Source organism: Falco cherrug, chromosome 8, assembly GCF_023634085.1.
Source record: "Falco cherrug isolate bFalChe1 chromosome 8, bFalChe1.pri, whole genome shotgun sequence".
NCBI lineage: Eukaryota > Metazoa > Chordata > Aves > Falconiformes > Falconidae > Falco > Falco cherrug.
In genome coordinates this window covers 53,175,293-53,187,610 of record NC_073704.1, presented here as the reverse complement: position 1 = coordinate 53,187,610, position 12,318 = coordinate 53,175,293, and the positions used below count along the sequence as shown (strand labels likewise).

Below are 12,318 nucleotides of genomic sequence, written 5' to 3'. Positions count from 1 at the left end.
CCAAGTCCCCAGGGGGCCTGCCTGGGACCCCTGCCTCTTCCCGGGATGCTGGCAATGCTGTGGTGCGGACCCATGCACAGCAAAGCCTCGTGCCGTTTGGTGCAGCACCGGGAAATCCCCAGGCCAAACAGGTTGTGCTAGCGAAAGTGCAGCAGGCGCGGAGCACGGCAGCCCCAGAGGTGCTGCTCAGGGATCACGCCTCCACCAGGCACCTTGTGAGCTGTGTACATAGCCCGTGGTCACGGGACCTGCTGTAACCTGCTCTCATTTCACCTTCCCGTGGCTCAGTTTCCCCGCTGTAATAATTAGAATAGTATCAATACTATTGCTCAGTTAATTCTGCTGATTTCCTGGTACTGATGATGCCCACCTGGAAAATGCCCAGCTGTTCAGCATCCCCCTTGCCCACCACGTTTTTAGGTAGTCACTGAAGGGGTGACATGGCTGTGCCAGCTCTCTGCAGTTTTGGGATGCTGGGGCTGGCACAGCCCTCTCTGGGCAAGCCCAGGAGGTGGCAGTGCCCCCACCATACCTGCCCACCAATGCCTGTGCTCCCCTGATCCCCCCCTCACCAGCTTTCCCAAGGTCATGCCACCACAGAGCCAAGCGGTGACTGGGCTGAGTGGCGATACATCCCCTCCAGCCAGGACACCTCCAGCCACTATGCAGAAAACGGGCAATAATTTAATCAGGGAGACTGCAGCGCCTGGCTGATGTGCTCTGCCGGAGCGGGGAGAGGAGTGAGCCCCCAGTTCAGGAGGAAGGGTGGGGGGACCCCTTCTTGCTCTCACAGGGGACCCAGGTGATGGGGAGCAGTGAGGTGCAGGCAGCGTGGCCCACCAGCCTGGCAGGGGAGGCTGGGCTGGGCTGGTGCTTCCACCCTCGCTGGGATATGGGCCCAGGCATGCAGGGACTGGCCTGGCAGGAGGGAACGGACAGCTCTGAGCAGTTTAGCCCTTTCCGCAGCGGTTTTCAACCTTTGAGGCCTTGTGCTGCCAGCTGAAAATTTCATTTTTCATGTGGAAGCTGGGTACAGTGGGGGGTCCCCCAAAGACCCCCAGCACGGGGGCTAGTGCAGCCAGTGTCTGGCAGGAGAAAGGGTCTGTGCCTCGCTGGAGTGTGCCTGTGGCAGCAGAGCACCAGGGCTGGCCCCATAGGAGGTCAGGCTAATGTGGGAAGATCCTCCTTGCTCCTTCTTAACCCCAGCTTGAACCTTCCCCGTCTCCTGCTTCGTCCTGATTAGCGCTAAGAGGGTGCTTTGCTGCCGGCGGCACGGGCAGCACCTCACAGTGCAGGGCATTGCCCTGTCTTCCATGGCGGGGAAGGTCTCAACACCTCTCTGAGCTTCAGTACAAAACTTGCAGGCAGGCAGGAGGCATGCTTTCCTCCCTCCCCTGCCTGCCACCTCCTTGGCAAAAGTTTTACATTCCTTTCGGCAGGGGACAGGCTGCCTGCGCAGTCCCTGCTCTACTGGGGATGCATCAGACGGGAGCATCAGTGAGGTCCAAAAAGGTGCCTGTGGCTCGGGGAGGTGAAGAGCATCCCACAGATGACAGCCACAGACCTGGCAGAGGGATAACATCAGGCTATGGTGTCCGGCACTCGGCAGGTTCTCTCCACCCGCTCATCAGATCTGTATGTAATGGGGCAGGATTTGGGCTGGCTTTAACCTCAGCTCCCATTTCACAGCCATGGATCTGCTGACGTGGAGTGCCAGAATGTGCTGGGAATTACAGCTCCGCACCGAGCGTGCCAGAGCCAGGCTGTGTGCCGAGCCGCTGCCTCCTGCTAACTGCCACCCAGCAAGCCCTCTGTTTGGTGTCCCAAACCCCTGTGTTTGGTGTCCCAAGCCCTGTGTTTGGTGTCCCAAGCCCCTGTGTTTGGTGTCCCAAGCCCCTGTGTTTGGTGTCCCAAGCCCCTGTGTTTGGTGTCCCAAACCCCTGTGTTTGGTGTCCCACCCAAGCCCTGTGTTTGGTGTCCCAAGCCCCTGTGTTTGGTGTCCCAAACCCCTGTGCTTGGTGTCCCACCCAAGCCCTGTGTTTGGTGTCCCAAGCCCTGTGTTTGGTGTCCCAAGCCCCTGTGTTTGGTGTCCCAAACCCCTGTGCTTGGTGTCCCACCCAAGCCCCTGTGTTTGGTGTCCCAAACCCCTGTGTTTGGTGTCCCACCCAAGCCCTGTGTTTGGTGTCCCAAGCCCTGTGTTTGGTGTCCCAAGCCCCTGTGTTTGGTGTCCCAAGCCCGGTGTTTGGTGTCCCAAGACAGGGCAGGAGGATATTTTAGTAACGACAGTTCTCCCCGAGCTGGCCTCCCCTCCCCTGTCATTTCACAGCCTCAAGGCACCAACCTCAGAGCTGGTGGCACTGCAGGGCGAGTAGCTCCAGTGCGGCCAAGAGCCTGCCCCGCCAGCACGCTGGCTGCCCACCCCCTGCCCCTAGACCCCCAATGCCTCCCAGCTTCCCCATGCTGCCTGGGCCAGCCCCTGAGAGTAGCTCAGGGATTCCCAGGATCACAGACTGCATCTGTGGCTCCTGGCAAAGCCAAGAGGAGCTTTCCCAGCACAGCACCGCGGATGCTGAGGCTGTGGCTGTGGGTAGGGAGGACGGCTGAGGCTGGGCTCGCCTGGGCAGCTCAGGAGCTGGAGCGGGAACCTGATGTGGCACGGCACATTGATGTCTAACGCAGTCCCTCTGGGCACTGGCTCCGCTTCCCTCCATGTGCTGCTGCAGGCTCAACCTCACTCCTAGCGTAGGGAGCTGGAGGGCCAGTTGCTCGCTGCCTCCCAGCAGGGATTTGCTCTTAGAGCCAGCTGAACGAGAGAGCCGCCGGTGCCAGGGCGAACAGTGCCCGCGGAGCGGAACTGGTATTAGCTGCGGAGGGCTGCACCACAGGAGGACATTTGCAGAATCCTCTGGACAGAAAGGGCCTCATGGAGCCCCACCAGCCCACGAGCTGGTGACCAAACCTCCAAAGGGGCCGGTGGCTGGAGCAGGACAGGGGCAGGGCTGCTCCTCCTCTGGCCCCTACAGCCACCCCGACCCCGGAGGAGCCTCCTTGCTGGTGTCCCTTTGCCCACAGTGGTCATGTGGCTGCTGGCTGCCAGGATATCAGAAGAGGAAGGTCTGAAAATAATTGCCCCCTCATGTTTTCCTTTCAAAAGGAGGGAGTTGCCATCGTGGGGAATTTTTGTGACCAGCAGAGCTGGCTAATCATCAGCTCCATGGTGAGTCAGGTGCTTGCCCCCTCCCATGGCACAGCTTGACCCCTCAGTGCCACCAGCCTGGCTGGAGCTTGGGGACACCCCCTCTCCCAGGGCTCCCCAGCCTGTCTCATGGGGCCACAGTGCTTCCTGCCACCTTCACTTTCAGGGTCTTGATGGTCCCACTGGCCTTGGCCACAGCCCCCCCTGCTCCGTGTCCCGCTGGGCATTCTCCTGTGGGGCCTTTGGAGACTGCAGGGCTTGTGCCACCTCTCGCTCTGCCCTTGCCTCACTGGAGAAATGCTGCGGCGAGAAGCTGCCTGCCTCTGCTGATGGGACGTTTCAGTTCCCAGTGTCCTTTTGTACCCAGCTCAGCACGCGCTGGCTGCTGTCTGTTGGTCCTGCCTTTGGTTTTGGGGCAGATAACAAGGAATTTCTTAGAAACCACCACCAGGGTTCAGGACCAGGCCCGTGCCCTGCCTGGCTGATGCCATCGAGCAGTGCCAGCGCCGCTGCCTGCAGCAGCACCCATCGGTGACTGAGGCGAGGCTGGCAGCAGCCGCGGGCACGCGCGCGTTTGGGGGTGCTGCTCCCCGCATCAGTGGGCAGTGTTTGCTGGGCTGGCTGCTGGCAGGGTTGGCATGGGGTGCTGCTGTTTGTCTCAAGGGGTGCAGGATAAAGCTGTGACACATCTCTTGTTATGGGAGACACTGTTACCGGCGTGCTGTGCGTGCCTCAGTGTGCTGCTGCTGCTGCTGCTGCTGCCCGGGCAGCCCTCTGCCTGGTGACCATATCCTGAGGACATGGCAGCAGCAGCAGCAGCCAGCACGGCATGGCACTTGGCAGCAGCCACAGTCGGCAGGTGCTGTTTCCATTAGGCGGTGTTGAGAGAGGAGCGTCCCTCTTCGGGAACTGCCTGTTCCCCACTGCATCTACCTGCCGCCCCCTCTCCTTACACCATGGCTTCTGCCTTTCTGCCCTTGCCTGGTGCTTGCTGGTGCCGCCCCGGCAGCGGCCGTGCCAGGGGGTGACGGCAGTGGGGGGGTGTGCTGGGTTCTGTGCAGGGCAGCTGGGGCTGCAGGGTCTCTGTGGCTTCGCTGTGGCACTAGTGGGTCCTGCAGCTCTGGGCTGGCCCATCCCAGAGCTCAGGCAGAAATAAGGTGGACTCTGTAATTTGGAGCCCAAATAAATGGCTGCCAAGTATAGTATGAACATGCAGCAACGTAACCTGTGATATACTTTGCTGTTGTCCTTCTTCCTAAACCGACACACCTTTGTTTGAAGTGTTCCAGCAAAGCGTTGTTTATTCAGGGCATTATTACCAGTATCTCAGGCTCCTTTTTTCTGCCCTGTGACTCAGGGATAGTTTAGTGCAATTTCTTCCATCTTTCTTCCATATCAAAGATATCCTGGCAAGTTTGTGTTTATTGTTTGCAGTTAATGTTTAATATTTCCTATTACTGGCATCTCATGATTGATCTTAATTACACCCTTCTAATGTAAGACAAAAGTCAGCGAGCGAGACCGTGTTCGTTCTCGAGCTGTAGCTCAGAGCCTGGCACTAAGGTCCTCTTGTCCCGCTGGTGCCGCCGGGCTGGGTGCCCGGTGCTGCCTGCGCCCCCACCCCTCGCCCGCCCCGCACTGCCTGGGCTGTGTCGGGACGGCGGCTGCTTCATGTGTGTCGGCGCGGGGTGTCCGGCGTGGGGCTCCCACATGCTGTGGCAATGCGGCCAAGCAGCGGTGGGTTTTGAGCAGCTGGAGTGGAAGAAAGGATCAACCTGCTATTTATTTTGTCCAGGCTTTAAATGCTAGGGCTGATTTTACCTCTTGCTGGCTAGGCTGAATTGTTAAAACGGATCAGTAGAAATTAAAAAAAAAAAAAAAATCCACAGAGTGCAGAGGGCAAAATGCCCTGCTCCTAGCAGGACAGCAAAATGTTGCATGACTCTGTGCAGACTTGGGAGCCTGGAAGATTTGTGTGCTCCTTTTCCCCCAAAATTGGGAGGTAGATGAGGGAGCAGCAGCCTGATGCTGCAGTGCCCTGCCTCTCCTCTCCTCGTGCCTCTCCACTGTGTCACAGTGGTGGGCTTGCAGGCAGGGTCCCTCTGCCGTGTCTGCCTCCCAAGGAGGGACCACTCACCCTCTGCTTTGGGGCTTTCAGGCTATAAATATCAGGGGGTGGCAAGGGGTGGCCAGGCCATGGCACAACCCGACACCACCTCTCCTTCATTCACAGTGACATTTTGTCAAATGCCAGCGGGGAGGGGGGTTGCTTATCTGCTGGCACATGCTACTGTGACCTTCACAGCTCTGGCCAGGTGCCTCCTTGCTGTATTTACACTTATTTATAGCTCTCTCCTCCATCCCCACCTCTGCCCTCCTCTCCGTTACTGGAAGGTTGCTGCCTGCCCCATGGGGGTCCCTCTGGGCCGGGAGGGCTCGTAGGGAGCTGGTGCATCCTTGGGGATGATAAGGGGCTGGCAGCACCTTGCTTCACCTCCCAGGGTGCTGGTGGCCTGACCACATGGGGACTGCAGGGTGGGAGCCACCGGGACAGCAGGGTGTGGATGGGGGCTGGGTTTGGCCCCCGTGTGGGTCACAGTGGCTGCATGCCCCCGTTGCCTCCCCGCACCAGTGCTGGGGCAGCTGGGGAGAGTGCTGGGGGTCTGCAAGCACCCATCCCTGGTGCCTGCAGACCCAAGCATCCCACCTGCCCGAAGCAGCTAGTGTGGCAGGCAGCCGTGCCCACCATGCACCAGCCAGGCTGCTGCTGCCCACCTGGGGAAGAGTTCATTCCGGTGAAACTGCCGTGCGGTGCCCGTCTCCCTGCACGGCTGTAATCCCTGTTTCAAGCAGTCTGTGATTACGGATTTCCCTGATAAGCCCGGGCGGCTCTCTCCAAAACCCCTGCCCAAGGATTTTCTTTCTTTTTTAGAGACAAGCCTGGGGTGAGGGTGAGGAGGGGGAAACTTCCTAGCCGGCTGCAAACGTGGGCACCAGGAGCCGGCGCTGCCCGTGCCACCGAGGGAGGGCTGGCAGGAGCTGGCACTCTGTGTTCTCAGCATTTCTCACCTTCTGCTGGTTTGGGTCCCAGCCTAAACGCTACCGGCTAATTTGGGGCTCTGTCTCCAGCGCGTGTGGATGTATATTTATCCCTTAGTGCTTTGGGTAGGCGCTCAGCTGTGGGGAGGGAGGAGGCTCCATGCGGGGCTGAGTCACTGCTTTGGCTCCTCGCGGAGGAGATGGGCTGCCTGTTTCTGGCTGGATCCCTCGGCCCCTCCGAGGAGCCGCAGCTTTCCTTCCTTTTTTCTGTACAGCAAAGTGGCATGTGAGTGACAGGGCAATTCCAAAGCATCCTGGGGCCGTGTATGCAGGCGGCAATGCAAATCTGGCCTCTCAGGCTTAAACAGGATTAAGTTCCCGCGAAGGCGCTGTGCACGTCCAGCAGCGCTTTCGCACCGGCAGACTTCAGAAGCTGAAATTTTGCAGCCTCACTAAGCATGAGCACAATGTGTGTGCCATCGCCCGGTGCGCTTGGAGCCTCGCTGCGGAATACTTGGCCGCAACTTCAAGGAGCTGGACCCAGGGGTTCTGCAGATAAGGGAAATTTCTACCGGTGTTGTTGTCAGGGCTGTGACAGAGGAGAGGACCTGCAGGTCTCTTCGTCATGGTCACTGGCATGTCCCCAGCCCCTCTGAGCCAGCTAAGCCCTGCAGGCAACTGCCAGCTGAGCTCTCTTGCTTGCTGTGGTTTAGGTTGCTAGTGCCTGGCAGCAGGGCTGCGGTTCCTCCAAGAACCGGCGTCTGGCAGCGGCATCGCCCCTTTGCTTCTTTCCCAGGCTTGCCACAGGGAAGGCAAAACCCCAGAGCATCAGCATTTGCCTGCAGGCTGCTGAGCTCTGGGTGGCAGGTGCCTGTTTTCAGGCTGGCAGGCAGGAGGGCAGTGCTGCCTGCTCCCCAGGCAAGCTGGCTGCACACACTTGCAGCCAAGGTCTGCTTTTGGTGGGCTCACCAGGTACGGCTGCCCCCAGGAGCCAGCAGCCTGGCCCCAGCTAGCCTCTCCAGCCCTGCTGGCCAGGGGGGTTATTCTGAGGAGCCTAAGTTGACGCTGAAAAGCGGAAAACATTTCCTGTCTCGCTAATCCAATGTTTGAGTTAGAGTTGGGCTTGGAGAGGAACTTCATGTCTCTGCAGAGATAAGACCTCACATGCTCCCGCACCGGAGTTCATGCTGCTCCAAAGGGAAATGTCCCACCTGCTGTCCCCATGATGTCGGGAGCCAGCACTGAGCTGTGCTCAGCAGGACACCCTTGGATGTGGCTCCAGCTGGTGGCTGCCCTCACGCTGCTGCAGGTCCAGCCCAGGACATGTGCCAGAGCTGCTGAGGACACTAGAGACAGCTGCCCACATCAGCCACCTGTATCAGCCACCCTCACAGATGATGGAGCTCACCCCCATGCCAGCTCCTTGTCCTGCTCTGCCTTGCCACTGCCCCAGCAAGGGCAAAGACTGGGGGCTCTGCAAGGGGACGGGGGGTTGGAGCAGCAGGAGCCCTGGTGGGTGCAGTCCCCAGAGCACTGGGAGCTCTTCCATTTGCAGCCCTGGCAGACAAAGGGATGCTGACCAAGGAGCCACCAGAAGCTCTCAGACTTATCTGCTTGCATGGGGTTCCCAGGAGAAGGCACCGTGCAAGCTGGGTGGGGGGGAGATGGCCCCTCCTCACCCACAGGGCTGAGGGACAGGGCCTGCTGGTCCTTCTCTGGAAACACTGAGGTGCAGTTGAGGCTCTGTGGGACGGGAGAGTTGGTGAGGTGATCTCTATACGTCCTTGACTCCCACTTTGGAGACTGTCCGTTGCGCTTTCTTGATGTTGCCGGCTCCGCCATGGCAGCCACGGGTGCGGGGCTGCAGCGGAGCAGTGCAGCCGCAGCGGGCACAGAGCCCCCCTGCGCTCCGGGCTGTCCCCGGGCACACACGGCACTGGCAGAGCCAGCCAGCCTCCGCAGGGGCACGAAATGAGCACAAACCCTCGGTGCGAGGGTCCCTGCCAACCTCCTGGGGCAACCCCTGCTCCCACGACTGAAGTTAATAAACCCCTCGCAGCGGGGAAGGGCTGTCCGAGCTCAGCAGTTAATGAACAAAAACGTTAATTCTCTGTCTTCTCAGCCCAGCAAAGCCTCTGCAGAGGCGAAGCTCCTTGCAACATGCAAGCCAGTATCAGCTGCCTCTTTGTCCTGTAATTGCGATTGCGTTTCTGCTGGGGCTGAGGTCAGAGTTGGTTCATGCTTTAAAGAAAGCCGAGGAGAACGTCTCAGAACAGAGGCTGTTCCCTCAAACGCCCTCCACCTTTTAGCTTTGGCTTTCAGGTGCAGCTGCCCACACGGTGTTGCTGTGGGGTGCTCCTGCTGCTGGAGGGGATGCCCAGGCTTGGGACTCTGCTCCCCAAAAGGATGTAGGTGTGTGGCATGAGGGTGCCCGCATAGCTGCCTGGGCATCTGTCTCTTCCTTGGAGCAGGGATTCATCAGACACGTCGCAGTGAGCTGCCGGCAGCTTTCTGGTCGCAGCCACACTGCAGCGCGCACGGGCCAGGTGTCTGGGCTGGAGGATGCCTCCGAATTTTTGAGCATGTCTCCATGGGTGTTTGCTGGCTGCACACCAAGAACCCATGGCTGATCTTCCTACAAACTCCCGAGTAAAATTAGAACAAAAGTTCACTCCTCTCCCAAGGCAGCAGGAAATGCAAAGGGTGGGAAAAGGGAAAGTCAGAGCAGATGAGGTCCAGTGCCCGCAGGCAGCCTCCCCATCACTGCTGCCACCCCCTACTCGGGTGGGGGGCTGGGTCCCCACCACCCCTGCGGCCAGCCCAGAGGGGCTGTGCTCTCAGCACTCAGTGCGGGGGTAGCAGTGCTCAGAGTGATGAATTCCCTCTAGAGACTCAAGCCCTTGGTGGCTGGGCCAGTTAAATGACACTTCTAGCCGAGGGGGCTGGCTGGAGCCGTGGCTTTGCACTGGGATGTCCTGCTGGGTGCCCGTGGGGGCGGCTGCGCTTAGCAAAGGCTCTCCCCACTTTTTGCAAGGAGGAGAGGGAATGAGAGAGCTGAGTTCCTGGGCACTCCTGACCTGTGCTAGCTGGGAACCTGGGAGCATCCACTGCCAACCAGTGCCTCGGGATGGCTGCACACAGCGTGACAGTGCCAGGGCACTGCTGCCTCCAGGGTGCCCAGAGAGGGCAGCTCAGCAGCGTTAGATTGCAGGAGTTTATTTTTACCCAGCCCTGTTGCCAGTGGGGACATGTCACATCTGTGGAGTTGATCAAAAGACATCCCAAGCACTGGTGTCAGCTGCTCCTTGTGATCTCAGCACCAGGATCTTTTCCCTTGTGGCATATCAAAAGGAGCAGGAGAATTTGACTGCTTTGCTATTTTTAATTGAACGCACACACGCACACACAGACACATATATATATGTATGTACGGCTTTTCTAAAAATAAAAGCCTTTGCCTGTGTTCCCATGGGAAGATTTGGGGAGAAGGGGGAGCCAAAGTTGTTGCAAGACTTTTTCTAGAGCAGGCGCAAGAGCAGTGGCAGGAAAGCAGGGACAAGCCAGAGCAGGTAAGGGACACATCTGAAAGGCCTAGGGACGTCTGATCCCAGAGCAGTGCAGGATGCCCCAAGCAAAGGGGGCGGGAGAGCTAGGGGAAAGGTAACATCTGTGTCTCCCAGAGCTGGCAGTGATGAGGGCAGGGACCCTTGACCTGCTACATGTGCTCTGACAACCCAGAGAGCAAAGGTTTTTGCAGGGCAGGTTTGAAGAGCCCCAGCCCTGGGGGGCCCACGAGGAGTACCCGGATCCCAGAGCCGCTCAGGGGTTTGCTTAGATTTTTTCTGTACGCGATATACCTGGTGGCACCACACTCGTGGATGTCTTCCTGATACGCCTCCCTCCAGCAGCAGGATGGAGGGAGGACGCTGGGGAGAGCGTCACCCTGGGGCTGGGGCAGCGTCAGCAGCTCCCTGCAGCCCCCAGCCCCGCTGTGGCCATGGGCATGGCTGGGCTGGCAGTCTGTGGCTCTGGCTCACTGTTGGGCTTCGAAGCTGCTCTCCCCTCCCCTTGCTGCATCCTTGAAACTGCTTACCCTTTCCTCCACGACCCCTGGGATGAGACAGGGTGGAAAGCAGGTGAGAAATATGAAATGGGAGTGGGTTTGTGCACAGGAGTGTCCTTTGGTGTGGCACAGGGTGTCCTAGACCTGGTGGGGAGCATGACACACAGGCTCCTCAGCAACCAATAATCCCAGATTATCCCAATTACCAAAAAAGAGAAGAGAAAGAGAGAAACGCTTTTTTCCATTCCTGCAGCTCAGTTTGAAATCCCTTTTCCTTCCCGTTGATTGTTGAAGGAGATCCTCCCAGGGCACTTCAGGAGGGGAGGCCCCCGCATTCTCCTGCCCCTGCAGCCACTCTCACATGCTCAGATGTTTGCCTGCTCCAAAATCCATTTGCTCTGTAAATAAACTTGCTTCCCTCATCGCCAGAAAACTCCCCCCGGGCAGCCAATACCAGGAGGAGTCACACCAGACCTTTCCCCTCTGCATTTGAACCTGGACATCGCAGGGCAAAGCCGAGCCTGCCCGCTGGGGTGGGTGCAGGCAGCGAGTGGCAGCGCAGGCAGGGCTGTGCCGCAGGTCCCAGAACCTTTCTGTGGTTAAATGAAGATTTCTAGCTTGGTTCCTAGAGCTCGCGTCGATCCGTGTGTGCCCGGACATAGATTCGTTTCCATGCTGTTTTTCTCATCCTGCACATGCAATGCAGGGACCAGGGTCCACATTGCTTCGGCAGTGCTTTGGGACATGCAGGACGTGCGGCTTCCCCAGAGGGACTGTCCCTGTGTGGTTCAGTGCCATGTGGCAGGGGCAGGGATGGGGTACTGAGCAGCCACGGGTACCGAGCAGCCATGCTGACCGGAGCCTGGCTCCATGCGTTGCTGTCTCATGTGTGCCCAAGTCTCTTGCCTTGCTCTGTTATTGCTGATCTCCAGGGCAGCTGGATAAACCTGGATGGCATCCTTGGGGCACCAAAGGCAGGAATGGCTTCAGTTTCCCCTAAGAGCACCAGCAGCTGCTTTGCCACAGTCCAGGTGACTGTGCTGTGCCCTGACCTTCTGTTCACCAGAGATGAGGCTCTTCCAGTGCAAATGCTGCTGTTCTGACACCTGCCACAGCATGGGATGTGAGAGGGCTGGTTTGGTGGCAGTTGTGGGGCAGCTGTCAATAACCAGCAGTGCCCGTGCCAGGCTGTGCAAACCCATTCCCGAGATGCCCAGTGCATCTCCACACTCTGCACTGCTGCATTATTGCTCCTGGAGCCCCTTGCCAAAGCTTATTTGAAAGAGGATCTGAAATGGGCTCGAGCAGAGGTGGCTCAATGTGGGGAGACGGGCTGTTTCCACAGGTGGTTGCTGCTGCCTGCCCCTGTGGCGTGGTGGGTGGCTCACCCGCTTGCTCTTCTCTCCCCAGTACGAGGTGTCTGGCGAGGAGCACCTCTACTCTGACTTCCCTGAGATTGATTTGTCTCAGCTGGATGCCAGCGACTTCGACTCAGCCGGCTGCTTCAGCGAGCTGCAGTGGTGCGGGGAGCACTCGGAGACTGACTCCAGCCAGTACAGCACCGATGACTCCGAGCTCTTCCAGGTACCCCCATCCCCCTAGCACAGGGGGCCTGGGGCTGGAGGTAGGGGGAGGGGGAAAAAGAGAGAGGAACAAGGGGGCACACACAACTATTAATAGCTCCTCCCCAGCTGATTAGTGCTCCATTAATTTGCACACCGGTTTTAAATGGGGCAAGTGGAGTAAGGCTAATCAGGTGGTAGAAAAAGGCTGCTGGCTCAGCTTTGCTGTGATGCCTTAGTAAAAAGGAATTACAGCTGGTGTGCAGCACATCCTATTCAGTTCCTGGGATGGTGGGGTGTGCCAGGGTGGCAATGTGAAGGTTTCAGGTCAGTCATGCGGGGTGGGAATGTTTGCTTCCCAGCAGGTGAAAGCAGCCCCCCTCTCCTGTCTTGCTAGCTTTGGCATCATCCCTGTGTTTGGGGCTGGGGTCCCCCGGCAGAGGGTGGCTGATTTCTCT

General features: G+C 58.7%; 1 protein-coding gene across 3 annotated transcripts in view; it reads left to right on the top strand.

Moving 5' to 3' along the window:
- The window catches only part of PPARGC1B (PPARG coactivator 1 beta), a 57,666-nt gene that overhangs the window by 24,154 nt on the left and 21,194 nt on the right, over window positions 1-12,318 (top strand). For 2 of the 3 annotated variants that reach the window (XR_008733536.1, XM_055718431.1), the window contains exon 2: window positions 11,709-11,882. Coding sequence is in view for 2 of the 3 variants with exons in the window: in XM_055718431.1 (XP_055574406.1) it covers window positions 11,709-11,882 (174 nt within the window). In the remaining variant the exon portion in view is untranslated. Of the gene's footprint in view, window positions 1-11,708; window positions 11,883-12,318 lie in introns of those variants that run through there. The other variant, XM_055718432.1, reaches the window with a different exon arrangement.